Source organism: Anolis sagrei, chromosome 2 (assembly GCF_037176765.1).
Source record: "Anolis sagrei isolate rAnoSag1 chromosome 2, rAnoSag1.mat, whole genome shotgun sequence".
Taxonomy (NCBI): domain Eukaryota; kingdom Metazoa; phylum Chordata; class Lepidosauria; order Squamata; family Dactyloidae; genus Anolis; species Anolis sagrei.
Genome location: NC_090022.1, coordinates 23,833,883 through 23,861,585, shown reverse-complemented (window position 1 = coordinate 23,861,585; position 27,703 = coordinate 23,833,883). Strand labels below are relative to the sequence as shown.

The following is a 27,703-nucleotide window of genomic DNA, read 5'->3' as shown; positions in this document are numbered from 1 at the left end:
CAGCGCGAGGACCTTTGAGGTTCAGGGCGCATGCGCGAGGCATTGAGGCCCAAAGATGGCAGCCTCCATAGGCGCCTCGCTTCTGTGTCGGGCAGCAGGCCGTGTGGCGCTCCGGGCGGCCCTCCGAAGGCCTTTCGGGGTCCAGGTGAGGGAGAACTCGGTCTTTAGCAGAACTATCGCTTAGGAAGGGGTCGGACTTGTTATTGATAGTAGAGAGAGAGAGAGAAAGACTCACGTCTCTAGATTTGTCTGTGTGTGTATCTCAGGCCTGGGCTAACTTGGGCCCTCCAGGTGTTTTGGACTCCCAACTCCCACAATTCCTAACAGCCGGTTTAATTGCATGCACAGGATGACTCCTCTGTTGAGCCAGCTCCATTGGCTGCCAGTTTGCTACCGGGCACAATTCAAAGTGCTGGCGTTAGCCTATAAAGCCCTAAACCAGTGTTTCTCAACCTGGGGGTCGGGACCCCGGGGGGGGGGGGTCGTGAGGGGGTGCCAGAGGGGTCGCCAAAAATCATCAGAAACATAGTATTTTCTGTTGGTCATGGACGTTCTGTGTGGAAAGTTTGGTTCAATTCTATCGTTGGTGGGGTTCAGAATACTATTTCATTGTGGGTGAACTATAAATCCCAACAATTACAACTCCCAAACGGCAAGGTCTATTTTCTCCAAACTCTACCAGTGTTCACATTTGGGCATATTGAGTATTTGTGCCAAGTTTGATCCAGATCCATCATTGCTTGAGTCCACAGTGTTCTCAGGATGTAGGTGAACTACAACTCCAAAACCTCAAGGACAACGTCTACCAGACCTTCCCAGTGTTTTCTCTTGGTCATGGGAATTCTGTGTGCCAAGTTTGATTCAATGCCATCGTTGGTGGAGTTCAGAAGGCTCTCTGATTTTAGGTGAACTATAAATCCCAGCAACTCCAGCATTACCAAATGACAAAATCAATTACCCCCAACCCTACCAGTATTCAAATTTGGGCGTATCGGGTATTTGTACCAAATTTGGTACAGTGACTGAATATACAGCCTACATATCAGATATTTATATTATGATTCATAACCGTAGCAAAATTACAGTTATGAAGTAGCAACGAAAATAACGTTATGGTTGGGGGTCACCACCACATGAGGACCTGTATTAAGGGGTCGTGGCATTAGGAAGGTTGAGAAACACTGCCCTAAACAGTTCTGGCCCTACTTACCTCTCCGAACGCATCTCCTCCTATGAACCGACCAGGACACTAAGATCGTCTGGGGAGGCCCTGCTCTCGGTCCCACCTGCATCGCAGGCGTGCCTGGCGGGGACGAGAGACAGGGCCTTCTCAGTGGTGGCCCCTCGGCTGTGGAATGCCCTACCTGCAGACATCAGATTGGCCCCCTCGCTGTTGGCATTTCGGAGGAAGGTGAAGACCTGGCTATTCGAACAAGCGTTTGACTAAACAATGAAATTGAACATAGGAATACGGAACAATGGATAATGAGAGTGGATTCTGATTTTATTGTTGAGGCGTTATGATTGTTTTACTGTTGTGAATTGTTGATGTTATAATCTGCTTTAATTGCATTATACTGTTTTGTGATATTTTTCATTGTTGTGTAAAGGGCTGAGAAAAGCGGTATAGAAATAAAGTAAGTAAGTAAATAAATAATAAATTTGTATCAATCAAACTGTCAGACAGCAAACAATTTTGGCGTTTTTCTGGTTTTGGAACTCCGGATAAGGGTTGCTCAACATGTAGAAGACACAGTGAAGCATTATAACACAGTCACAAAATTGGGCTTGTATTTATCATTTTTACATCGAGTTCATGCATCATCTGAAGCTATTTGATTACAAGTTGACAATCTCTATTGCATGAAGTATCACAAGACTAATCTTTGATATTTCATTAGTGTTAGTGTTAAGAATGCTGACATGTTGACACATTGCAAATGTTAATGGATCTGAAATGTTTTTGTCTCACTCTCCAACAAATAGCACCTCTCAGAGAAGTTTACATAAAGTCAGTAAAAACATTTTGCCATTTTAAAAAGTTGACAATTTAAATGGGCAATGCTTCTTCCGACTCAGGTCCATGAATTTTCTAAGGAGAAAAAAAATCAGGGCCAAAAGCATGAAGCAATGAACAAAAAAAAAGAAAACAATAATTGCAGGTTGTAGTATCTGCGGCCCTTCAAATTTTGTTGGGTTCCGGTTCACATTAGTTACTTCCATTCTAAGTGGTAATAAAGCAAATGTAAGCAAAAATGCTTCTTTAGACTAATGTGAGCTTACATACAGTCAGGGTTTTTCATTCTTCCTCTTCCCTGTGTTACTATGGTTTAAGTGGTAAGTCTGCACTAAAGCTGATCACATTTTGCAAAGAAGCCTAAGCCTTTAGTTGAAAGCCAGCCATAGTTAGTATCAGGTCAGGTTTAGTGAAATTAATGCCGACAATAAGATGGAGGGAATGTGCAATGCAAAAGCAACTTAACGATTTGAATGACCTCTATTTGGTGGCAAATATATATCTGTAGCTTGCTGTTAATAAAACAGGCAAACTGAAAATCATTTTCCAATAGAGGATAAAACATATTTTTGTTGCCTTTTTGTCATATTGAAAGTCAGAGGAAATTATTGGTCATACAACACATATAACATGACTTTAATGAAGTTAATTTTTTTAAATGTTCTAATTTGCTAGAACATTTTAAAAGATGATGCTGTCAAGGTGATGCATGCCATATGCCAGCAAATATGGAAAACACAAGAATGGCCATCAGACTGGAAAAAATCAACTTATATCCCCATACCAAAAAAAGGGAAATGCGAAAGACTGCTCAAACTTCCGTACAGTGGCCCTTATTTCTCATGCCAGTAAGGTAATGCTCAAGATCCTGCAAGGAAGACTCCAGAAATAGATGGAGTAAGAGTTGCCAGGTGTACAAGCTGGGTTTAGAAAAGGCAGAGGAATGAGAGACCAAATTGCCAATATCCGCTGGATAATGGAGAAAGGCAGGGAGTTTCAGAAAAACATCTATTTCTGCTTCATTGACTATTCTAAAGCCTTTGACTGTGTGGATCATAATAAATTGTGGCAAGTTCTTGGTGGGATGGGCATACCAAGCCACCTTGTCTCTCTCCTGAGGAATCTGTACAAGGACCAAATCGCAACAGTAAGAACTGACCACGGAACAACAGACTGGTTCGAGATTGGGAAAGGCGTCCGGCAAGACTGCATACTCTCACCCAACCTTTTTAATTAGTATGCAGAACACGTCATGCGATGTGCGGGGCTTGATGAATACAAAGCTGGGGTGAAAATTGCTGGAAGAAACATTAATAACCTCAGATATGCAGATGACACCACTCTGATGGCCGAAAGCGAGGAGGAGCTGAGGAGCCTTCTAATCAAGGTGAAAGAAGAAAACACAAAAGCTGGGTTGCAGCTAAACGTCAAAAAAACCAAGATTATGGCAACAAGAATGATTGACAACTGGAAAATAGAAGGAGAAAATGTGGAGGCCGTGACAGACTTTGTCATTCTAGGTGCAAAGATTACTGCAGATGCAGACTGTGGCCAGGAAATCAGAAGACGCTTACTTCTTGGGAGGAGAGCAATGTCCAATCTCGATAAAATAGTAAAGAGTAGAGACATCACACTGGCAACAAAGATCCGCCTAGTCAAAGCCATGGTATTCCCTGTAGTAACCTACGGATGAGAGAGCTGGACCTTAGGGAAGGCTGAGCGAAGGAAGATCAATGCTTTTGAACTGCAGTGTTGGAGGAAAGTTCTGAGAGTGCCTTGGGCTGCGAGAAGATCCAACCAGTCCATCCTCCAGGAAATAAAGCCCGACTGCTCATTGGAGGGAAGGATACTAGAGACAAAGTTGAAGTACTTTGGCCACATCATGAGGGGACAGCAAAGCCTAGAGAAGACAATTATGCTGGGGAAAGTGGAAGGCAAAAGGAAGAGGGGCCGACCAAGGGCAAGATGGATGGATGGATGACATCCTTGAAGTGACTGGACTGACCTTGAAGGAGCTGGGGGTGGTGACGGCCGACAGGGAGCTCTGGCGTGGGCTGGTCCATGAGGTCACGAAGAGTCGGAGACGACTGAACGAATGAACAACAAAAATTTGCTAGAAATCTTGCAGTTCTTTGCTCGTCATTTTGATTGTTGTTGTTAATTACCTTCAAGTGAACTCTGGCATATGGTGAACCCATATGAGAGTTCTCTAAGTCAACACTTGTTCAGGTTTTGCAGATTGAGAGCCATAGCATCTTTTATGGAGTTTATCCACCTGGAATGCAGTCTTCCTCTTTTCCTACTGCCTTCTACTTTACCAAGCACTATTATCTTTTCTAATGAGTTATGCCTTCTTGAAACATGTCCAAAGTATGACAGACTCAATTTAGTCATCATGGTTTCTAGGGAGAGTTCAAACTTGATTTGCTTTACAACTTATTTATTTGTCCTTCTTGCAATTCAAGGTGTTCTACATTTCTGATACCTGCCTTTAATGTTTGTCTTGCTTTGCTTTGTATTCCCTTAGAAGATACCTAGCTCCTGTCTCCTGCTACCCAAGCGATTGGCTGTTCATCTTTATAGTACAGAAGTAAGCCAAGATGAATCCACAGAACCAGCTGGTTTTGATACAGAATCACGTTTTAAAGACAAGCCATGGGAGTACTTGGAGAGTGAAGGTACTTGCAGAAAGCTAGAGGCATGTGTGTTTGTGAAAGATATATCTTGTGTGTGTTTTTGTTTAATTTGTTTTTGGTATTAAAAAATTCCCATGCATACTGAGGATGATGGGAGGTGTGATATAACATAGCTAGGGATAATTTTGTTGAGGAAGGCTAGTTTTGATAAGGGTTTATACAAGCACAGGCACGCAAAAGAGTATTTGAGAGTTGAATCCCTGCCCTCGTGAGAGCTTACTGTCTAAATTTAAACAGTGGAGGAGATAATGGTGGGAGTGGAGAGGAGTAGGGGTTAGGCAAGGACAACTATAAAGATTAGGGGCTTATTTAAGTACAAATCAAAACCACTGCAAACCAAAAATATAAATGCTAAGGGATTATTTATTTATTTAAAAGTTTTCTATACCGATCTTCTCACCTACAAGAGGGACTCAGATCCGGTTCACAACATGTGTTCATATACAAAAATACAAACCACACAATGCATCATCATTACACAATTAAAAACATATTACAATACAACATCGTCATCATCACACTTATATAGCCACGTCGTCAAAGCATTCCTGGTCATAATTCACAGTTATTCATTCTCCTTCCATGTGGACCAAAGTTGACTGATTTATTAACAAATCTCCAACGCTGTACCATCACTTGAAATGGAATGTGGCTGAATAAGCTGGAATGATCTTCTGGCCGAAAACCTTTTAAAAGAACACTGGCTACCACCACCCTTAAAAGAAATCTTTAGCCCCTGGCTTATTTGAGGTTTGATTAGGCTAGAATGTGCTGGATTCGCACTCAAGCTCTGTACACTGAGGTAACAATAAAGAGATTTCTTTTTAAATACATGCTGCCACCATTTAACTCTGATTTCTTCTATAAACTGTTTTAAAACTTCTCACACAGAGGTACACTTAAGTCAGTTGTTACGAACAAAGAACAATGTTGTTTATTTGTGAGAACTTTGACAATACAGGCACTTTCTTAGCGGTTGCAATAGTGAGTAAAAGCTGTGGTTACTTTCAATAAACAGTTCAGCACTTAGTTTCAATAACTCTTCTCCACTCCCTCAAGAAATGAACAGGTTTTTCCTCTGTCTAGTATTCTTGAAACTCCACACAGTCCTTTCCTTCTGGATCTGTCTCTCCATACCACCAGCTACACTAATACCACCAGCTACTTCTAACTCTGCTAACTGACCAGCCCTCCAGGCTGCTCCTAAGCACCACCCCCTCTAGGAAATGACCCCAGGCACCCTCCCAAACTTCCTGGGCCTATCTCCTGAGCTCATTCTGACCTTACAGAAAGGTGTGCAGTTCATCACAACAACGTAGGCTAAATATGAACAAATGGTGCCTGCAATGGTCTGCAATTGAGTGTTGGAAGCAGAACTGAACTTAAATTATAATCTCCAGTGGCTACAGGTTTTATTGATAGATTTGGTGGAAATATGCACTGGGATGAGAATTCAAGGCATAGGAATAGCAGGGAAAATATGAAAAGTGGGACAGTTGGTGTTGAAGCAGACAAGATTACAGGCAGGAACTGATAAGAATTAGGAGGAGGAGGAGGTATAAGCCCCGAAGACCTTTGAATAGAAAAGCTGTAATGTTATTCCATTTTTTGTGTGAAGCCTCCAACAAGGATGTTAAAACATCAAACATCTGGGAGTCCCCTGGGCAGCATCCTTGCAGATGGCCAATTCTCTCACACCAGAAATTACTTGGAGTTTCTCAAGTCGCTCCTGAAAAAATGAATTCCCCCATCCTCTCTGAATAAGCCAGGGGTGGACAGATTTATAGAGCAACTACATCTCACGTTTGTTCTTTTAAAAGAACCAACCCCAGCACCCACCAAGTCCGTAAGACACAGAAACACAAAGGATATATACTTAGAATTAAAGCATATTCATTTCAGACACAGGATTTTGTTTTTATTCTTACAACTCAACTGAACTTGCAGTACTTCCTCACAAAAGCTTGCACGGTTTCCCCTGAGTTGTCTTCATTCTAACAGCTGAAATTGAGTAAGCAGTCCTTTGCTCTTGCTCTTGGAAAAATTCCTTTGCTGATTGATCACAAAGCACCCAGAGATCTAACAGTAAATCCAGACCCTTTTTTCCAACAACTGGTAAACTAGCAGGGCACTTATGTGTCTGTGCCTTCAAGTCACATGTCAATTTACTGTGACACCATGATTTCATAAGATTTTCTTAGGCAAGATGGTTTTGCCAGTTCATTCCTCCAAAATATAGCATACATTGCCTGGTATTCATTGGCTGTCTCCCTTCCAAGTACTAACCAACATGACCTTGCTTAGCTTTCAAAATCAGGTGGAATCTGCACCTTTGGAGATACTTAGGCTAGGCATATCTACTAAAGAGTAAATTCCGTTGTGATTAGTCTGTCTTTTTCCATGCAAGCGTGACTTTGATTAAACTTTGCTTCTGTCAAATTAGCATGTGATTTACAACATCTGGCACGTGTGTATGAAGTGGATAGTTAGCTTTGAGTGAACAGTTGGAATTAAGGCAATGTTATGTTTTGAATATCACTGGTAAACTATTACTGTGTATGACTGCCTCTCTTCTTTTTCTCTTGTCCATTTAGAATACATAGAACGATATGGCAGCAATCCTGTCTGGTTTGGCTACAGACGGAATCACAAGGGCCCAATTCCTCCACAGAAGACACGGAAGACTTGCATTGTGAGTGCCAGAAGTTATGGGATAGTGAAAGAAGTGTTAATATTTTCTTTAGTTTGCCTCATCCCAAGAAGTCAAGATGGTATAATTATTTTTCTTCATCTAAATCAAACTTAACATGACAATCTGTCCTCAAGTTGGTTTGGAAATGTAGAAGTGAGACACAATAGAGCTGGGAGGGGCAATGGAGAAGAATGCTGAAGATTCTCCTGTATTTTATACTTGAACATGGAAGTGTGGCCCAGAAAGCTATATTAGTATTTGATGGGTCTAGCATTGGCAATCAGACTTTGTAACTTTTTGTTGATTTTTTACTATTTCTAGTCTGCTTTAAATTGGTAGAGGGAAACATCTGTGTTTTGACTTAGCCTGATGAAAATCAAAATAATGGAACTTCTATACACAGTGATGTTGTTTATGTAAAGAAAAAAAACTGCAATTCCTGCCTTTTGATACATTTATGACAAGTCTTGTATTTGTTTAATGATGTTAAGCAGAGAAACTGACATTCAACAACATTTTATTCCTTTAGAGAGGGAACCATGTCTGTGGGAACCCCTGTCCCATCTGCAGAGACCAAAACCTTTTTCTGGATTATAGGGTAAGACAAACAAGAGTTTCTTATTTAGGTATTGAATTCTTGCAACTAGAAGAAACACATTAAAGACTGTATGAAAGCAGCTGAAATTTGGGAATGCTGCGTTGAAATTAATAAGCTGTTCTGTTAGTCCAGGGCAACAGCAGGGAGATGAGGAAAAGAAAGAAAGTGATTAGGGCAAACTAAAGTATTTTGGAAGATATCTATCTGGCTAGGAATTTAAGAGCTATTCAGGAAAAAATGTAAAATTCTCTAGGGAGGATGTCCCAAACTTAGTGACTATTGCATAGTAGTAGTAGTAGTAGTAGCAGCAATAATAATAATAATAATAATAATAATAATAATGCTTTATTTGTAGCCCACCCTATCTCCCCAAGAGGACTCTTATTTTGTAATTTCCTGACATGTTGAAGGCATAAATTGGGGTGGTCTGACATTGGTTGAGTGTCTCATGAGTCCTCCTTTGATTTGTGAAATGTAAAAATCTGGTCTCCCTTTCCATCTCACAGAATGTGAAACTCCTGGAACAGTTTGTCTGTCCCCACACAGGTATCATATATCACCCAACACACACAGGTAAGCTTCCTTTTACTCTTTCCTGTTCTGTTTAACTCCCTGTCCTTATGTCCCTCTGAGGTTCTGGCCTTTCTAGGAAATGAAGGGTTTGCAGAAGTCTTACAGTACTTTTTGATGGTAGGAATATGAAATGATTAAGGTGTAGATCATTGTAAATGTTGTAGCAACATTATTGTTATAACAATTTACATTTATAGTTTTCCCACTATGGGAAGCTTTTCCCATAGTGGGAAAACTCAGTGAAAATGATGGGAAGTAGATTTGGGAAACTGTTCAGTCCTCAAACATGGTCCTATGGTAAAGAGAAAGTTGATTAGACTTTCCTACAGGAACATGGACTTTAAAACTAATCTTTACTATTGAGAACAAATGATTTTACATACCGTAACAGACTCTGCTATGCATTGAAACATTTCTTTTTTTTCTATTGCAGGTGTCTGCATGAAGAAGTACAAACAACTGACCAAAGCCATTGAACAGTCTCGAGAAAATGGTGAGTAGCATGAGGTTGGGGCTCTTTTTGGATGGAAGCTGTAGAGTGTGTGAGAACAAGGCTGCCCTATATCCCAGAATATTAAGACAGAAAATCCCACAATATCTGCTTTGAACTGGGTTATCTGAGTCCAAACTCAGATAATGTGGGGTTTTCTGCCTTGATATTCTAGGATACAGGGCTGTGTGGAAGGGCCCTGAGTTTAATGTACAAGCTATGGATTTGCAGAGCATGTGGTTGAATTCATACATGTTCTTAATTACTCATGTCTATCAGGGATCTTGTGACTTTGGCAACATTGCATTTTCTGACAAAATGGACTCAAAAACCCACATTCACACAGAACTCTGTAAAAGGAGGATTTTTTTTAGCATATTGCAGTCAAGATATACACAATATTTGCCTTGAGGAATAGCAAATATTAAACACGATGCAGAATAGAACACAGGTGCTTTAGGATGGGGAGATACTAACGCAAAATGAGTAAACTTACACGGCTGTTGGGTTTGAATGTAAAGCAGTTTGAAGCTGAAAGGGTTGCTAAGAGGAGGAAGAGATGAAAGAGAGGGGTTCAAAAGTTAGAGCAATATACTTTTTCTCTAATCCACACACACACACGAGAAAGAAAGAGCAGATTTGGGAGAGCAGTAATGTGAAGGGGCAAATACTCCCTACAAAGAGAACGGCTTAACACAGAATAGGAACTTTGAGGGGGATAATGTGTTAACAAGATTCTCTGACCAAACCCCTGAATTCTTACAATCTGTAAGAGTGATTTAAACTAAAAGGATTAAAAGTTATTTAATCAAGGGGCCTCCAGAAGGAGGAGGCAGGCGGCTCCAGCATCTGCTATCTTTGAATTTCTTTTCAAAGCATCTCAGGTGGGAAAAATAAGAATGACATCAGCAAACTCTCCAAGACAGAGAAGCTTGTGTTGTCTAAGGCTTTCATGGCACGAACCACTGAATTGTTGTGAGTTTTCCGGGCTGTGTGGCCATGTTCCAGAAGCCTTCTCTCTTGACGTTTCTCCCACATCTATGGCAGGCATTTTCAAAGGTTGTGAGGTCTGTTGTAAACTAGGCAAGTGGGGTTTATATACCTGGATTGTCCAGGGTGGGAGAAAGAACCCTTTTATGTTTGAGGCAAGTATGAATGTTGCAATTGGCCAACTTGATTAGCATGTAATGGACTTGCAGCTTTAAAGCCTGGATGGTTGCTGCTTGGGGGGAATCCTTTGTTGGGAGGTATTAGCTGGCCCTGATTGATTCTTGTATGAAATTCCCCTTGCCTGGAATTTCTCTCACCCTGGACATTCCACAGATATATAAACCCCACTTGCCTAGTTTCCAACAGACCTCACAACCTCTGAGGATGCCTGCCATAGATGTGGGTGGAACGTTAGGAGAGAATGCTTCTGGAACATGGCCATACAGCCTGGAAAACTCACAAGAACCCACAGAGGAGCTTCTTTTTTTAAAAGGGCATCAATTTGGGCTTCCTGAGAAACAATACCCCATACTTGGTTTAACAAAAAGTAGAAAAGTTCCCATCACAAAAGCATTGTCACGTTTGCCCCAAAGGTGACCTTTGTTTCCTCAGTCTTATTTCCCATCTGTAATACAACATTTCTAAGGGCCCTCCCACACAGCCCTATATCCCAGGGACTCGGATAACCCAGTTCAAAGCAGATATTGTGGGATTTTCTGCCTTTATATTCTGGGATATAAGACTGTGTGGAAGGGCCTTCAACTGCAGGGTGACTTCTTGGGAGAGAGACAATCTAATTTAATAGTTTAATCAGGAAATGGCACCCACATCTGTGGCAGGCATCCTCGGAGGTTGTGAGGTCTTGAAAGCCTTTGACAACATTAGGAAAGCCGTTTTCTTTCTAATACATTACTCCTTCTTCCACTTTAGGCCTTCTATTCTTCTCCATCCCGTTCAAGGACTTCCAGCATGAAGATTTCAGCAACCAACATCCAGCTGTCACTAAGACTGCCCCATCTCCAGCTCTTCAGAACAAAACTGCCTGGTATGAGTGGTATGAATGGCAGAATCCTCCAGAAAAGGAAATGAAACGAATCAGGAAAATTTATAAGGACTATCTAAAGGAAGAGAGTGGCCCACCTTGAATCTCTCAGATGATAATGGACACAAATAAACACTCCTTCAGGGATATGAAGTTCACAGCTAAAAAAAAAACCCCGAAGGGCAATTCAGCGGTTCTGGTGGCTGCCTTCTGTTGTCTTATCTCTTGTGCTTCCTGCGTCAATAAAGTGACAGACTCAATAAGTGATTTTAGTTTTTTGCATTTCATTGTTGGAAAGGGCTACTGCCCTCTTGCTTTCCTCCTTTTTTTCTCTTTCCCTTCCATTCATACCCTTTTCCCTTTCCTTTCTCTTCTTTCCTTCCCTCCTTTTTATTTATTCCCTTCTTCCTTTCCTTTCTTTTCCTTTTAATTTCCTTCTTTTTCTTTCCTTCTTTTCTTCCCTCCCCTTTTTTCTTTCTCCAGCTCTACCTCACATCATCACCATTTATTTACTTACTTACTTCATTTGTATACTGCCCTTCTCACCTCGAAAGAGACACCATGGCAACATGCCTATCTTTGTGGCTTTCTTTCCTCCCTTCCCCTCACCTTTCTTTCCTAGTGACATCATGGTGGGCCACTTCGTATGGAAACAATCTATCCACTTAGCAACAGCTAATCCAGTGACACCACAAAGGGCCACTTCACCTAGCAACAGCCTTTGTTGGACAGATAGCCATAATTTGACTTTTATATAAAGAGATGAGTAGCCATCAACTTCCAGTCATGATATATTAAAGTTTTCAGCAGAACAAAACAAAATTATAAGGCATCCTATGTTAGGACCTCATCACACTAGAGCATGGATTCACTTTACATCCAGTTTCTGCCTCCTGCAAAATTCTGGGCTTGTAGATTTGGGAGGGGGCTTTCCACTGCTCAGACAGAGAGGTCCCATGCCTCATTAAACTACAAACCCCAGAATTCTGCAGGATTCTCTAGTGCAGTGTTTCTCAACCTGGGGGTCGGGACCCCTGGAGGGGTCGCGAGGGGGTGTCAGAGGGGTCGCCAAAGACCATCACAGACAGTATTTTCTGTTGGTCATGGGAGTTCTGTGTGGGAAGTTTGGGCTAATTCTATCATTGGTGGGCTTCTGGATGCTCTTTGGTTGTAGGTGAACTATAAATCCCAGCAACTACAACTCCCAAATGTCAAGGTCTATTTTCCTCGAACTTCACCAGTGTTCACATTTGGGCTTATTGAATATTCGTGCCAAGTTTGATCCAGATCCATCATTGTTTGAATCCACAGTGCTCTCTGGGTGTAGGCAAACTACAACCTCCAAACTCAAGGTCAATGCCCACCAAACCCTTCCAGTATTTTCCGTTGGTCATGGGAGTTCTGTGTGCCAAGTTTGGTCCAATTCCATTGTTGGTAGAGTTCAGAATGCTCTTTGAATGTAGGTGAACTATAAATCCCAGCAACTATAACTTCCAAATGACAAAATCAATCCTCCCATCCCAACCCCGCCAGTATTCAAATTAGGGCATATTGGGTATTTGTACCAAATCATAACTGAAGTAGCAATGAAAATAATTTAATGGCTGGGGGTCACCACAACATGAGGAACGGTATTAAGGTGTCGCGGCATTAGGAATGTTGAGAACCACTGCTCTAGTGTGATGGGGCTGTAAGTAACTTCTCTCATAATTTCTTGCTATTTCCATGCCCCTTCCATTCCTACTGTGCTTCCTGGTGAATTTCTGCAATTCAACGCATAATGTACAGCCTTCAGAAAACAGGTGACTTGGAGAGAGTAAGATCAGATCAATAAATTACCATATTTGCTAGATGTCATAGTATACCCTTTATTGCACTTCCGACTGAATCATGCAGCTCTCAGTAATATTTATTTACGTTACTGTGCACTATATACTAATAAAAGGCCCAATTCTGGACTAATGATGAACAAATATATTGGGGAATTATTCTTTTATGAAATACTGAAGCCAAAGAGCCAAGCATTGAGAGAGAATAGTAAGATGCAACATTCTATAGTATCAGATGATTATGTACAAGCTTCAATCACAGTAAATGCAACATATTCCCATGTAACACTGATAAAGTGTAGCCAGATAACTTGTAAGACTAAATGTCTAAAATGGAGTGAAGTGTAGCAAGCTAGCCTCTGTTGAGAAGATGGATACATCTACACCAGGCATGGGCAAACTTTGGCCCATATCAGGTGTAGATGCTGTTAGGAATTGTGGGGGTTGAAGTCCAAAACACACTTGGAAGGCAAAAGTTTAGCCATGCCTTACTACACTATAGAATTAATGCAGTTTGCCACATTCAGTTCCATGTTGTGGAATTATGGAAGCTGTAGTTTACAAGGTCCAGTCTATAGCCTTTCCTTCTAAAGAGTGATGGTGCCTCATCAAATTACAACTCCCAGGACTCCAAGGCATTGAGCCATGGCAGTCATATAGTGGCAAACTACATTAATTCTAGAGTGTAGGTGCACCCAAAGATTCGCTGCATTATAAACATTAGTGGAATAGAGCCTGGTTTCTTTCAGAGTTTCAAAAAACTTACTTCCAAGTTCTGGAGAGACTGGGGCCTCTTCCACACAGAGTATAAAATCCCACCTTATCTGCTTTGAACTGGGTTATATGGCAGTGTGGACTCAGGTAACCCAGTTGAAAGCAGATATTGTGGGTTATTCTGTCTTGCTATTCTGGGTTATATGGCTGTGTGAAAGGGCCTTGAAATGTTTATTTTGCTGAAAATCAGTAATGCTAGGAGATTGTGTTTAGCTGGTACATTTTTGTGAATAATTTACTTATTTATTTACTGTATTTTTGCCCCGCTCTCAACCCTGAAGGGGACTTAGAGCAGCTTCCAAACTGGCAATAATTCAATGCCGCATTAAGACATAAAATCATACAAAATACAGTGTGCATTAAAATTATAAAACAATAATATACAAATACATTTATATAAGCGGTTTAAATCATATTTTTAAAAGAAATTGTTTACAGCTACATTGGATAATTACTTTTAGTTCTGTGAGAACAGTGGGTTGCTGTGAGTTTTGCAGGCCATATGGCCATGTTCCAGAAGCATTTTTTCCTGACATTTCACCCACGTATATGGCAGGCATCCTCAGAAGTTGTGAGGTCTCTTGGAAACTAGGCAAGTGGGGTTTATATATCTATGGAATGTCCAGGGTGGGAGAAAGAACTCTTGTCTGTTTGAGGCAAGTGTGAATGCTGCAACTAATCACATTGATTAGCATTGAATAGCCTTGCAGCTTCAAGGCTTGATTGCTTCCTGCCTGGGGGAATCCTTTATTTAAAGCTGCGAGACTATTCAGTGCTAATTAAGGTGGCCAATTACTGGAACATTCACACTTGCCTCAAATAGACAAGAGTTCTTTCTTCCATCCAGGACATTCCACAGATATATAAATCTCACTTACCTTGTTTGCACCAAACCTCACAACCTCTGTGGATGCCTGGGCGAAATGTCAGGAGATAATGCTTTTAGAACATGACCATAAGGCATGGAAAACTCACAGCAACCCAGTGATTCCGGTCATGAAAGCCTTCGACAACACTCTGTGAGGACATGTTAGAAATAGTTAAGAATAAGGAAACTAAACCAAACTAGCAACTTTATGAATTTGTGAATAACCTGGCAAATTAACTTGCTCATTACATTTCCTGTCACATCAAATAATATGATGCCAGAGGAGGGAATAAATACTGAAGCATCATGTAATTAAGAATAATAGTCCATAACTCTTCAGTAGCCAGTCATGTTTATAGAGCTTATAATTGTGTGCACTATATTTTTAGGACCATCCTGTTTATGACACTTTTCCAAAGCGTCTCTGTAGGGGACCCCCTGCTTGGGGTCCTTGCTGAGTCCGTCACAGAGGGCAGCAAAATGAAGAGAGTCTAGTCTCCAGAGGTAAAGCAGAAGTCTCTTTATTTCAAGTGTGGCCACACAGGGAGAAACAACCAAGACAAACCAGTGTCTTCAAAAAAGGCTGTCTCTCATATTTGGATATTTCAGTCACCTTATATACATGTCTTTTCACTGTGTCATGGGCACACACCTCTCTTATCGGATCAACCATTCAAAAACATGTTTTTCTCATATTTTGGTACTTCAGTGTCTCTAACTGCTAACCTTCTACAAACTACGTAAACACACACATTATTGTTAGAGATAAGCATTTTGGGTGTTAACCCACCCTGAGTACTCCCTAGGCGAACTTGACAAAGAGCATCTTGTGTCTTCTAGATACATTATCTCCTCTTGACTTTTGGTCTTCTGCAGGCCAGAGGAGAGGGACAAGCCTCTCTTTAGGTTTGCATTTCAGCACTTAAACACTTGTAAGTTCTGTTAACCCTTTCACTCCTCCCTTTTCTTTTTGCGAAAGCTGATCATACAGAAGCTGAAGCAAGATCAATATCTAGTTATAACATTTTTACGATACCCTGGCATTTGGGAACCGCACTTGTGGTGAACTTATAACACATCTTCATGATGATGGGAAAACACATCACAATTATAAAAAATACAATAATCAACAGGACAATACCCAGGAACAATCCCTTTAGCCATCCGAAATCTGGTAACCCTGAGGTTAGCCAATTCCACCAACTTTCACCTGTTGGGGAGTAGATAGATTGTACCATAGCAACAATCTTCTCACAGGTGGGGTAATGTCCTAAATGTGTACTAACAGCAACTGTAGTATTTAGAGTCACACAAGTTTCTTCTTGGCACAGGTATGGCATCAGGATGCTACAGCCTAAATCATAGAATCATATCAAAATCACATCAAGGAGAGCTCTCGTGCACACACACATTCATTCATACTCATGCACACACAGGCCTTCTCCGGCTAAGATGATCAGTCTTTTCCGAGGAAGCGTGGACGCTCTGTTGCTGCAGTTCAGGAAGCATGGAGATTGTCAGGGGTCCCCTGCATTTATAAGCCAAAATCCATTTTTCTTCATTTCAACAGTCAGGTTGCTCTGTCCTCTTACTAAAGGACAATATGTCTTTGTTCTCTCCAAAGTTCAAGACATTCACATTCCAGGCCTCATGACTTATGGGGTACCTCCTGCACTCCTTACATGCTCGGCCGCACACCTCATTGTCCATTGTTGTTCAGTTATGCCTTACTGCCTCCTCGCTTCGACTGCCAAGTTCGTCCCATATCATAACTCCACGTTGGTTTTTCTTCAGGCCTGTTTCTTCTCTTTTCCATGCATTCAAACATTCATTCCTCACATATTCCTCCCCTTGATACATAAATGCTAATTTATCGTATCACATACATGATCCATACATGATAAGCAATTCAGTGTTGGTTATACTTATAATCAAACTTGATTAAGTGTAGAGTATATATGTTTAGGTTAATATTGAACTTGTATGATTAATCAAACATCATAGTTCATAATTGTGGTTCTAAACACGTTAACTTGTTTTCAAATATAGATAATCGATTTGTCAATCCTGTCATTCGTCTAAGAGGCCATAAGATCCAAATGATTAGCAGCAATATAAGTATCCCTATACATACTATTGGATGTATCCTGTGAAGATATCATACCAGTGGTGTTCTGTTTGTGTTTCCCCATCAGACCAATATAAATCATTAGGTGAGATAACACATAGGCATTACATTCCATTGTCATATACCATGGTTTTGGGCTTTAGCTTTTGTAACCTGCAGATTGCATCTGCCATTTCCAATGCACATGGTTCAACTTGTTTTACTGTTAAAGGACATACATATCCCATTTATTGCATCTATCAATATCAATTGTTTCATTCAAATTTGTATATTTGGACCTTGTGCATATGGTTTTCTTGGATAACAAATATGGAACCCAGAACCATTTCCCCACATGCATAGGCATAGGAACTATATCACAAACCAAATTTTCTTCAATATTGACCATTTTTCCCAAGGTTTCCAGTTCCAATCTTAGTATATCATCTTCCCAAGAACATTTGACAAGCTTACTTCATCCTTTATAATCTGTTCTTAACCAATAATGTAATTTTGTTAATTCTAGGAAGACTTCTGAGTGTCCTCCCATTATTAACATCAACATTTTTCTCTCCAATCTCTCAAATTTATTTCCATAGTCAAACAACTCATAGACTTACTTATTTGTTGTAAGGTTTCATTTTTAGCTTTCATTAAAGCAACCAAGGATGATTCAGCTGGTCAAATATACTTAATTGCAATCCGGCAGTAATCCCATGAGTCCTGAATGTTCCCACAAACATTTGCTGGGGGACATGAGAGAAGCCTCCTCGCAGGATTGCAAGACATCCGGGCGTCCCCTGGGCAACGTCTTCGTAGACAGCCGATTCTCTCAACCCAGAAGCAACCAGAGACGACCAGGATTACCACCTCACCCGCCTCATAGGAAACCTGCTACAAAACAGGAGCTTCTTTGTTGAGTTCCAGGGCCAGAGAAGCAGATGGCGGAAACAGAAGAACGGCCTGCCTCAGGGGAGCGTGCTTGCTCCATCCATGTTCAACATCTACACAAATGACCAGCCACTGCCAGAAGGGACAGAGAGTTTCATCTATGCTGATGATCGTGCCATTACTGCTCAAGCAGGGAGCTTTGAGATGGTAGAACAGAAGCTTTCCGAAGCTCTAGGTGCTCTTACTGCCTATTACAGGGAAAACCAACTGATCCCTAATCCATCTAAAACACAGACATGCGCCTTTCACCTTAAGAACAGACAAGCTTCCCGAGCTCTGAGGATTACCTGGGAAGGAATCCCACTGGAGCATTGCAGCACACCCAAATACCTGGGAGTCACTTTGGACCGTGCTCTAACCTACAAGAAGCACTGCCTGAACATCAAACAAAAAGTGGGTGCTAGAAACAACATCATACGAAAGCTGACTGGCACAACCTGGGGATCACAACCAGACACAGTGAAGACATCTGCCCTTGCGCTATGCTACTCTGCTGCTGAGTATGCATGCCCAGTGTGGAACACATCTCTCCACACTAAAACAGTAGATGTGGCTCTTAATGAGACATGCCGCATTATCACAGGGTGTCTGCGCCCTACACCACTGGAGAAATTACACTGCTTAGCCGGTATTGCACCACCTGACATCTGTCGGGAAGTAGCAGCCAATAGTGAAAGGACCAAGGCAGAGACATCTCCAGCTCATCCCCTGTTTGGGTATCAGCCAGCACGTCAACGACTTAAATCAAGACATAGTTTTCTTAGATCTACAGAGACACTCACTGGAACACCCCAGCAAGTGAGAGTCGAAAAGTGGCAGGCCCAAATCCAGCACCTCAATTCATGGGTGATACCAGATGAGAGACTCCCCCCTGGGCACACAGAAGACTGGGCGACTTGGAAGGCACTGAACAGATTGCGCTCTGGCACCACGAGATGCAGAGCCAATCTTAAGAAATGGGGCTACAGGGTGGAATCCTCGGCATGCGAGTGCGGAGAAGAACAAACCACTGACCACCTGCTGCAAAGCACCCTGAGCCCTGCCACATGCACGATGGAGGACCTTCTTGCGGCAACCCCAGAGGCACTCCAAGTGGCCAGATACTGATCAAAGGACATTTAACTAAATACCAAATTTGCAAAATCTGTGTGGTTTTTTTCTCTTTCTTTCTTTCTTTTCTTTTTCTTTTTAATCTCTGTGTTTGTTTTGCTCTGTTAGAATTGTAATACAATGGTTGCTGATGACACGATAAATAAATAAAATCACATTTGCTATTTGAAAAATCCCATATACCAAAGCTGTACTTCTCTATTTGAAGCTCAATATTTTCCATCCATTGTATTCTCTGTCTTTCCTTCTATCACTTGGTTGATCTGATTCAAAACATCATTTCATCCTTATTTTTTTCTATACCCTTATACAATAAATCTTATACTTTATATCATATATTGCTTTCATTTGTGTTAGAGCAATTGTTCTTTACCAGTCATGTATTATTATTATTATTATTATTATTATTATTGCACTCCTTAAAAACTATAAAACACAAACAATACATATATTTACTGTTCCAATTAATAGTCCAATTGCAATTTTTTTTCATAAGCTTTGCATCCTTTTATTTGGTGGCCAGTTGCATTCCTGCTTAGAAACCAAATAAAACTGTTAATTAACTTGCACAGCTTTCCAAGTTTTTCCTGGTTCGGATGAACCCACTTCTGTTTGTCATTAGCCTGTAATCAATAAGGATGAGGGTCTTCTGCTCAAAACTGCAAACACTTTATGAAAACTATCATCAATAAGAGTGAGACTAAATAAAATCTAAAATTACATATGTCATGAATGACTTTTCAATGATTTTAAAGCATAGGTTCTTTTTAGTGCAATTTCCAGTGTGAGAAGGTATATAAGATTACAGAAAACATTTAGACAAAGAATGACATTGGACATACAGACATACAGATTCTATGCAACTACATTGGATTCACAATTACATTGGTTAACAAACAAACAAAGGGGAATTATATTTTCACTCAACATTCATACACATGTACACGCATTCATCCACATGCATCCAAATATTACCATATCCTTTTCTCCCTCCTTGGAGAAGCACCTATAAGGCCAGACCCTGCTTTCCTGCAGCCTCCCAATGCACAGTTCCATAACTTCCATAATGCCATAACTTCAAAACACTGAAATGCCAAAACTTCTTTCCCTAAGCACAATGCCAAGGACCAGACCTCTGTTTCCCATACAGTAGAACCTGCCTCCCTGCACAAAATCTAAGACTCCAAAAGCGCACTTCTTCCTCTTCCCTTGAGAAAGAAGCCCCAAAGTGTCCAGAATCATGCTTTCCCATAGCATATCTGACACTCTCTAAATACACTACCTCTGTCCTTCCCATGGAGCAGAGCATGTAAGTACTGGAGTCTGTGTCTATTTTTTCTCTGAAAGTGCCTAATGCAACCTGTCTCACTAAAAGCGGAATAAAAGAACCTATTTAATGTTTTTAAAAGTACTTATGACACATATGGTCCCTTTCTGTATCCAATTCATCCTGCCTTTCCTTCGGTTAAAACCTTACATACATTCTTGAATCTAGATGGTTGGCAGCTATGTAACGAAGGCATTGCCTTACTATTTTCAAATCATAAGTTCCGGTTTCTGGCCATCTGGGATTTGAATTAAATTTCAGCCATTCCACCTGACACAGAAATTGCAATTTCTGGGCATTGTTACATCCTGGCATCTGTTGCCTAAACTTAGAGAAATTCTTAACCATACATTCCAATGGGCTTGAGCATTTCTTACTCCCTTTTTGCCCCATTTTCCTAAGGGTGGTGCCTATTCAGTTGTGTCACACTCCCAAACAGACAATACTTTCCAACCTTCCACCCTTCTGGCGCCTGTTTACTAGTCTAGACTTTCCCTTTCCCCAAGAAAAACTCTACTCGCCTGGTCACGATGACTTGCGTTCCCTGACGTTCCTGGGGATGAGATTTCCAACTTTCCTCTCAAGTGGAGCGTTCCTGCTGACGAGGGCACCCAACAAAGATGAACAAAAGGATCGGTCTGTTGTTTTGGGATCCCTTCTCGACCTCTGTTGATACATCCCAATTGGGCAGCCTTCGCCTTCAGGAATGGGTTGCCAACAACCTCTAGAATCTCATCAAACTGGCACCTCTGCTATATCTCGGCGGAACCTCCAGAAATGTAGGGGACCCCCTGCTTGGGGTCCTTGCTGAGTCCGTCACAGAGGGCAGCAAAATGAAGAGAGTCTAGTCTCCAGAGGTAAAGCAGAAGTCTCTTTATTTCAAGTGTGGCCACACAGGGAGAAACAACCAAGACAAACCAGTGTCTTCAAAAAAGGCTGTCTCTCATATTTGGATATTTCAGTCACCTTATATACATGTCTTTTCACTGTGTCATGGGCACACACCTCTCTTATCGGATCAACCATTCAAAAACATGTTTTTCTCATATTTTGGTACTTCAGTGTCTCTAACTGCTAACCTTCTACAAACTACGTAAACACACACATTATTGTTACAGATAAGCATTTTGGGTGTTAACCCACCCTGAGTACTCCCTAGGCGAACTTGACAAAGAGCATCTTGTGTCTTCTAGATACATTATCTCCTCTTGACTTTTGGTCTTCTGCAGGCCAGAGGAGAGGGACAAGCCTCTCTTTAGGTTTGCATTTCAGCACTTAAACACTTGTAAGTTCTGTTAACCCTTTCATCTCTTTCAGAAGAAATTGTGACTCTCTTCTACAGATATAAAATCTTAAGACACATCTTCAACTCTTTGCCTTTGTTGGCATCCGTTAAGAACAAATGAATTCAAATACTAGTGTGTTATGGATATGAAAAATTGATTTCCCAATTCTCCTCCATAAGCATCTGCTGATGTTCCAGAAAGTCTAGCTCAGTGGATCTCAACTTTTGGGTCCCCTGGTGTTTTGGCCTACAACTCCAAGAAATCCCAGCCAGTTTATTAGCTGTGAGGATTTCTGGGAGTTGAAGGCCAAAAAATCTGGGGACCCACAGGTAGAGAATCCAAGGTTGGAGTTAAAATTGCTGGAAGAAACATTAATAACCTTAGATATGCAGATGATACCACTTTAATGGCCGAAAGCTGAGGAACCTTCTAACCAAAGTGAAAGAAGAAAGTGCAAAAGCTGGGTTGCAGTTAAACATAAAAAAACAAAGATTCTGGCAACCAGACTGATTGATAACTGGCAAATAGAAGAAGAAAGGGTGGAAGCAGTGACAGACTTTGTATTTCTAGATGCAAAGATCACTGCAGATGCAGACTGCAGCCAGGAAATCAGAGGACGTTTGCTTCTTGGGAGGAGAGCAATGCCCAATCTCAATCAAATAGTGAAGGTAGAGACATCACACTTAGAATCATAGAATCAAAGAGTTGGAAGAGACCTCATGGGCCATCCAGTCCAACCCCCTGCCAAGAAGCAGGAATACTGCATTCAAATCACCCCTGACAGATGGCCATCCAGCCCCTGTTTAAAAGCTTCCAAAGAAGGAGCCTCCACCACACACCGGGGCAGAGAGTTCCACTGCTGAATGGCTCTCACAGTCAGGAAGTTCTTCCTCATGTTCAGATGGAATCTCCTCTCTTGTAGTTTGAAGCCATTGTTCCGTGTCCTAGTCTCCAGGGAAGCAGAAAACAAGCTTGCTCCCTCCTACCTGTGGCTTCCGCTCACATATTTATACATGGCTATCATATCTCCTCTCAGCCTTTTCTTCTTCAGGCTAAATATGCCCAGCTCCTTAAGCCGCTCCTCATAGGGCTTGTTCTCCAGACCCTCGATCATTTTAGATCCGCATAGTTAAAGCAACGGTATTCCCTGTAGTAACCTATGGATGTGAGAGCTGGACTATTAAGAAGGCTGAGCGAAGGAAGGTTGTTAGGAATTATGGGAGTTGGAGTCCAAAACACCTGGAGTGCTCAAGTTTGCCCAGGCCTGAGCTATATTGTAGAATCAATACAGTTTTACACCATTTTCACTGTCAAACTGGGAGTTATTGTTTGGTATGGCACCCACACTCTTTAGCAGAGAAAGCTTGTGAAACTTCAACTTCCATGACTACATAGCACTGAGCCATGGCATTCAATGTGGTATCAAACTGCTTTGATTCTCTAGTGTGCTAGCACACACACACACCCCTTGTTGTGGTGCTACATTCCACTTTAATTGCTAAGGAATTCAAGACCAGGGAACTTTGGGGATAAACCACAACTCAAACAGTTCCCACCCTATTGTAAAGTGGGCTGTAACAGTGCCCGTTGCCAGGCGCAAAAGGCCAGCGCCGAGAGCAGGCCGCGTTGCTAAGGGCGTGGCCGTGCGTATTGCGTCATCGTCATGGTCGCCGCTGCCGTACAGCCAGTCTAGAAGGCTGCCAGGCTCTCCTCTTGCGTTGATAGGCGGAAGAAGAGAGGGAAAGAAAAGGACCCGGATGCCGGGAACATGGAGTTCCCTTTCGACGTGGACGTCCTCTTCGGGGAGCGGATCACGACGGTGGACCAGCGCCTGCTGCCCTCGGGGCGAAGGGGAGCCGGCCTGTCCACCACCCACAGGTAACCATGGCAACAGAGGGGCCGCCTCCCTCTTCGCCTTTGATTGACAGCGCTCCTCCAAATCAGAGCGAGGCAGGCAAATGAGCCCCTTGCCCATTGTCCCGGAGCACGCCGGGAAATCGAACCCTTTCCCTCCAGGGGGCTCGCGCCACTGCCCCAGCCGGGCCATTGTCCTCAGTGGTGGTGACACGCCCATCTATTGTCCCCATTGTCCCTAAGAGAGGGCGCGCAAAGCGTGCTGGGTAACGGTCGTTTCTTTTTGGCCATTGGTTGCCCCAAGGCATGACGGGAAGTGGGCGGGGGCTATAAATAAAGAGTTGGTTAAGAGCCCCGCCCTCAGAGAGTAAGGAATTCCAGACAGGAAACAATCAGGGCCAGCTAACACCTCCCAACAAAGGATTCCCCCAGGCAGGAAGCAGCCAGGCTTTGAAGCTGCAAGGCTATTATTTATACACAGAGAAGCCATTGAAATCCACAAACATGTGGACAATTTCAACAGAAAGGAAGAGACCATGAAAATGAACAAAATCTGGCTACCAGTTTTAAAAAATTCTAAAATTGCAACAGCAAAAACAGCAGAGAGAAAAACAGGCAGGGACATCTAATCACCTTTCAAGAAGAGGCACAGTCAGCCCATTGTACGCTAATCAAGGTGGTCCAGGCACAGTCAGCCCATTGTACGCTAATCAAGGTGGTCAGTTGAAAGATTCACACCTACTCCAACTTACAAAAGCCTTTTGTCTCACCGTGGTCTTTCCACAGATATATAAACCCCCCTTTTTCCCAGTTCCAGCAGACCTCACCTCTGAGGATGCTTGCCATAGATGCAGGCAAAACGTCAGGAGAAGTGCCTCTAGAACATGGCCATATAGCCCGAAAAAAACCACAAGAACTATTATTTATTATTATTTAGCAGTTTTGTATACTGGTCTTCTCACCTCCATCGAGGGACTCAGGCCGGTTTCCAACAACAATATTAGAAACAATCATTAAAACATCATAATCCAAATTACACTAAAACATTAAAATAGCAAAGTACAGTCATAATTACAGTGACTATTCAGTGCACTAATAGTATGATAGCTGCGTCTGGAATCTCCGAGCATTACGGAGATGCCGCATCCTTCGGGAGCACAGTTTGCACAAGAGAGATTTAGCTAATGTAAGCCAGGTTAACGTAAGCCAGGCCGGAGACAGATAATATACAGGGTGAGGCAGCATAACTTTCTTTTTTAAAATGCGTGCCATTCAGTTGGTTGATGACGTAGTGGTCTCGTTCAAGAGGCGGGAGTATAAAGTTTTGTCCTGACAGTTCAGTCGCCATCCTGCGTTGGAACAGTGAGGAGCGTGCTTTTGCCGTTGAGGCCTACTTTTCAAGCGGATTTGGAGTGGCCGGCCCGCTCTCCAGATTTGGCCCCTTGTGATTTTTTTCTATGGGGTTTTTTGAAATCCCGTGTTTATGTGAACCGTCCAAGGACCTTACAAGATTTGAAGACCAACATCCAGGAAGAAATTACCAACATAATGCCTGCTATGCTGGCAAGAGTCATGACAAACGCCAGAAATCGGTTTACTCAAGAGTATGGAGAATGGGGGACGTCACCTACCTAATTTGATCTTCAAAACTACGTAAAACAAAACTTTAGGTATGCGGCTACATTATTAAAAAATCTGATTCACACAATGGGTTTTATTAAGTTTTGAAAAAAGGAAGTTATCCTGCCTCACCCTGTAGAAGGAATGTAAGAGTTCTTTAATGGTGAAACCCTAACCCCTACCCTGAACCATACCATAAGCCTAGGCCTAACCCCTTATCCAAACCCCAAACCCTTACGGTAACCCAAACCCTAAACTTTACACTAACCCTTACCCTAACTCCAAATCGTACCCTAACAGTAACCCCTAACCCTTACCCTAGATCAGTGATTCCCAAAGTGAGTGTTACCGCCCCCTGGTGGGTGCTGCAGCGATCCGGGAGGGGGGGCGGTAATGGCCACAGGTGCATTTGGGGGCGATGAATAACTAACTGTAAGGGGGCAGTGAAAGCATAAAAGAAGAGAATATTTAGAAAAATTGATTTCCAGGGGGTAGGTCAAATAAATTTGGGAACCACTGCCCTAGATAAAGGTAGGTAAAGGTTTCCCCCGACATTAAGTCCAGCCGTGTCCGACTCTGGGGTGTGGTACTCATCTCCATTTCTAAGCTGAAGAGCTGGCGTTGCCTGTAGACACCTCCAAGGTCATGTGGCCAGCATGACTGCACGGAGCACTGTTATCTTCCCGCCAGAGCAGTACCTTTGATCTACTCACATTTTCATGTTTTCGACCTGCTAAGTTGGCAGAAGCTGGGTCTGACAGCGGAAGCTCACACAGCTCTCCGGAATTGAACCTGTGACCTTTCGGTTGCAAGCTCAGCACTTTAATCCACTGCGCCACCGGGGGCTCCCTAACCCAAATCCTAAACCTTGCCCAAACCCTTACCATAAGTGTCCCCTCCTTTCTATCTTTCCTTCACTCGCACTCCACCCCCTCTTCCTTTATTTACAGCCGTCTTTGCAGCATCTCTGAGCTTCCGGAACCAGCTATCATACTATCACCTTCAATGCTAATCAAGGTGGGCAGTTGCAACATTCACACTTCCCTCAAGCAGACAAGAGTTCTTTCTCCCACCCTGGACATTCCATAGATATATAAACCCCACTTGCCTAGTTCCCAACAGACCCCTCAACCTCTGAGGATGCCTTCCATAGTTGTGGGCGAAACGTCTGGAGAGAATGCTTTGTGGGCTGTATGGAACATGGCCATACAGCCCACAAAACTCACAGCAACCCAGAGTAGGAATTGTTCCTTTTGTCCTGAATGAGCCTATTTCAGCCTCTCACACTAGGAGGCACAGTGGCGAAATGAGTTAACCCAGGCATGGGAACGTCCTTGTGAACTGCCAATTCTCTCATACAAGAAGTGACTTGAAGTTTCTCAAGTTGATTCTGACACAATAAAAAAAAGCCTCTTACATTGGAAAATGGGTACAGTATATACTCGCCGACCTGAATATAAGCCAAGGCGCCTAATTTTACCACAAAAAACTGGGAAAACTTATTGACTCAAGTATAAGCCAAGGGTGGGAAATGCAGCAGTTACTGGTAAATTTCAAAATAAAAGTAAATACCAATAAAATTACATTAATTGTGGCATCAGTAGGTTAAATGGTTCTGAATATTTACATAAAACTGTAATTAAAGATAAGACTGTCCAACTCTGATTAAATAATTATTCTAAACTTCAATGTAAATGCAAATCCTTCCCATAATCACCTTACTTTATTTTAACTATACATTTTGGGGGAAATGCTGTGTGTATATGAATAAGGAAAAGTGGAAAAGACTAGCACTGAGAGAAGAAAGGAAGGTGCATGCTGCATGAGAGAAGGAGAGGAAGGAGAACTGTGTTGCTGTGTGGAGAGGCGAGGGTCTTGGCAGAAAGGCATGGGTATAAGCAGAGGGGAGCTTTTTCAGCCTAAAAAATGGGCTGAAAAACTAGGCTTATACTCAAGTATATACAGTATTTTGTTTCCTTTAGAATTTTGAGTGTACCAAATAGATTTTTTTTGATGTTGATCACATAAATAGCTTCTAAATTATCACACCATTAAGGTTTTTGAGAAACGACCTTTTTTTATATAATTATTGTAAATTTATGAAACATTTTCTTTCTTAGCAGTAATTTGCATGATTTTTTAGATTGCTCATATCTTTGACAGCTATAACCAACATTATGTAACGCAACAGAAACTCAGTCTGTCAAAATGCCACAAGAATACATTTCTGATCATGTAGATACTTGCTTGGGCATGCCAGAGGCATGGACAGTAGAGGATGAGAAGGTAGGGCATGATGGCAATCAGATGCAGATGGAAGCTGATGCTGATCCTGACTTTGTGCCCTCAACATCCAGTGATCCTCATTTAATATCTCAGGCAAAGCTGAAAGATTTGGTCAGAGATCTGAGTTTGTTGAAGAGTCGGGCAGAGCTGCTTGGATCAAGGCTGCAAGGATGGTATCTTTTGTCATCCAGTATGAAAATTTCAACATTTCTCTACTGTAATGAAGATTTGACAAAATATTTTAGCCAGTGTGACCTTATGCTGTGACATCAATGGATTGTTTTGTGCTCTCAGATGCAACCATGACCCAACAGAAAGGTGATTATTTATTGACGCCTCAATCAGACTCATAGATCTGGAAGAAACCACATGGATCATCTAGTCTAACTACCTGCCATGAAGGAAAAACACAATCAAAGTACTTCTGACAGATTCTTAAGTTTGAAGGCTGTTTTGCTGCGCAACACCAATATCTACCCTTCTATACCTGTCAGACATGCTGTTTATATGAAAGGATCAGATGAGATCATGCAACTTCTGCTGAACCGCCTTCAATACTCAAAGCACAACTGGAATTTCAGTGGTGATCTTAA

General features: G+C 42.0%; 2 protein-coding genes across 4 annotated transcripts in view; both read left to right on the top strand.

The window, feature by feature from the left end:
* Window positions 1–21: 21 nt before the first annotated feature.
* Window positions 22–11,365, top strand: MRPS18B (mitochondrial ribosomal protein S18B). Of its 2 annotated transcripts, none has more exons than XM_060759382.2 (7): window positions 22–145; window positions 4,548–4,695; window positions 7,308–7,405; window positions 7,935–8,003; window positions 8,510–8,576; window positions 9,010–9,069; window positions 10,987–11,365. In XM_060759382.2, the coding sequence occupies exons 1-7, from the start codon at window positions 56–58 to the stop codon at window positions 11,199–11,201; spliced, it is 747 nt and encodes a 248-aa protein (XP_060615365.2). In that variant the 5' UTR covers window positions 22–55; the 3' UTR covers window positions 11,202–11,365. The 2 variants fall into 2 exon arrangements, with proteins under 2 accessions (XP_060615365.2, XP_060615364.2); XM_060759381.2 differs by having other exon boundaries at window positions 23–145; window positions 4,545–4,695.
* Window positions 11,366–22,983: 11,618 nt separating this feature from the next.
* ATAT1 (alpha tubulin acetyltransferase 1) overlaps window positions 22,984–27,703 on the top strand; it is a 36,749-nt gene continuing 32,029 nt past the window's right edge. Inside the window, exon 1 of one of the 2 annotated variants that reach the window (XM_060759365.2) lies at window positions 22,984–23,228. In XM_060759365.2, coding sequence (XP_060615348.2) covers window positions 23,119–23,228 — 110 coding nt within the window. In that variant the 5' untranslated portion in view covers window positions 22,984–23,118. The remainder of the gene's footprint in view (window positions 23,229–27,703) is intronic. The other variant, XM_060759367.2, reaches the window with a different exon arrangement.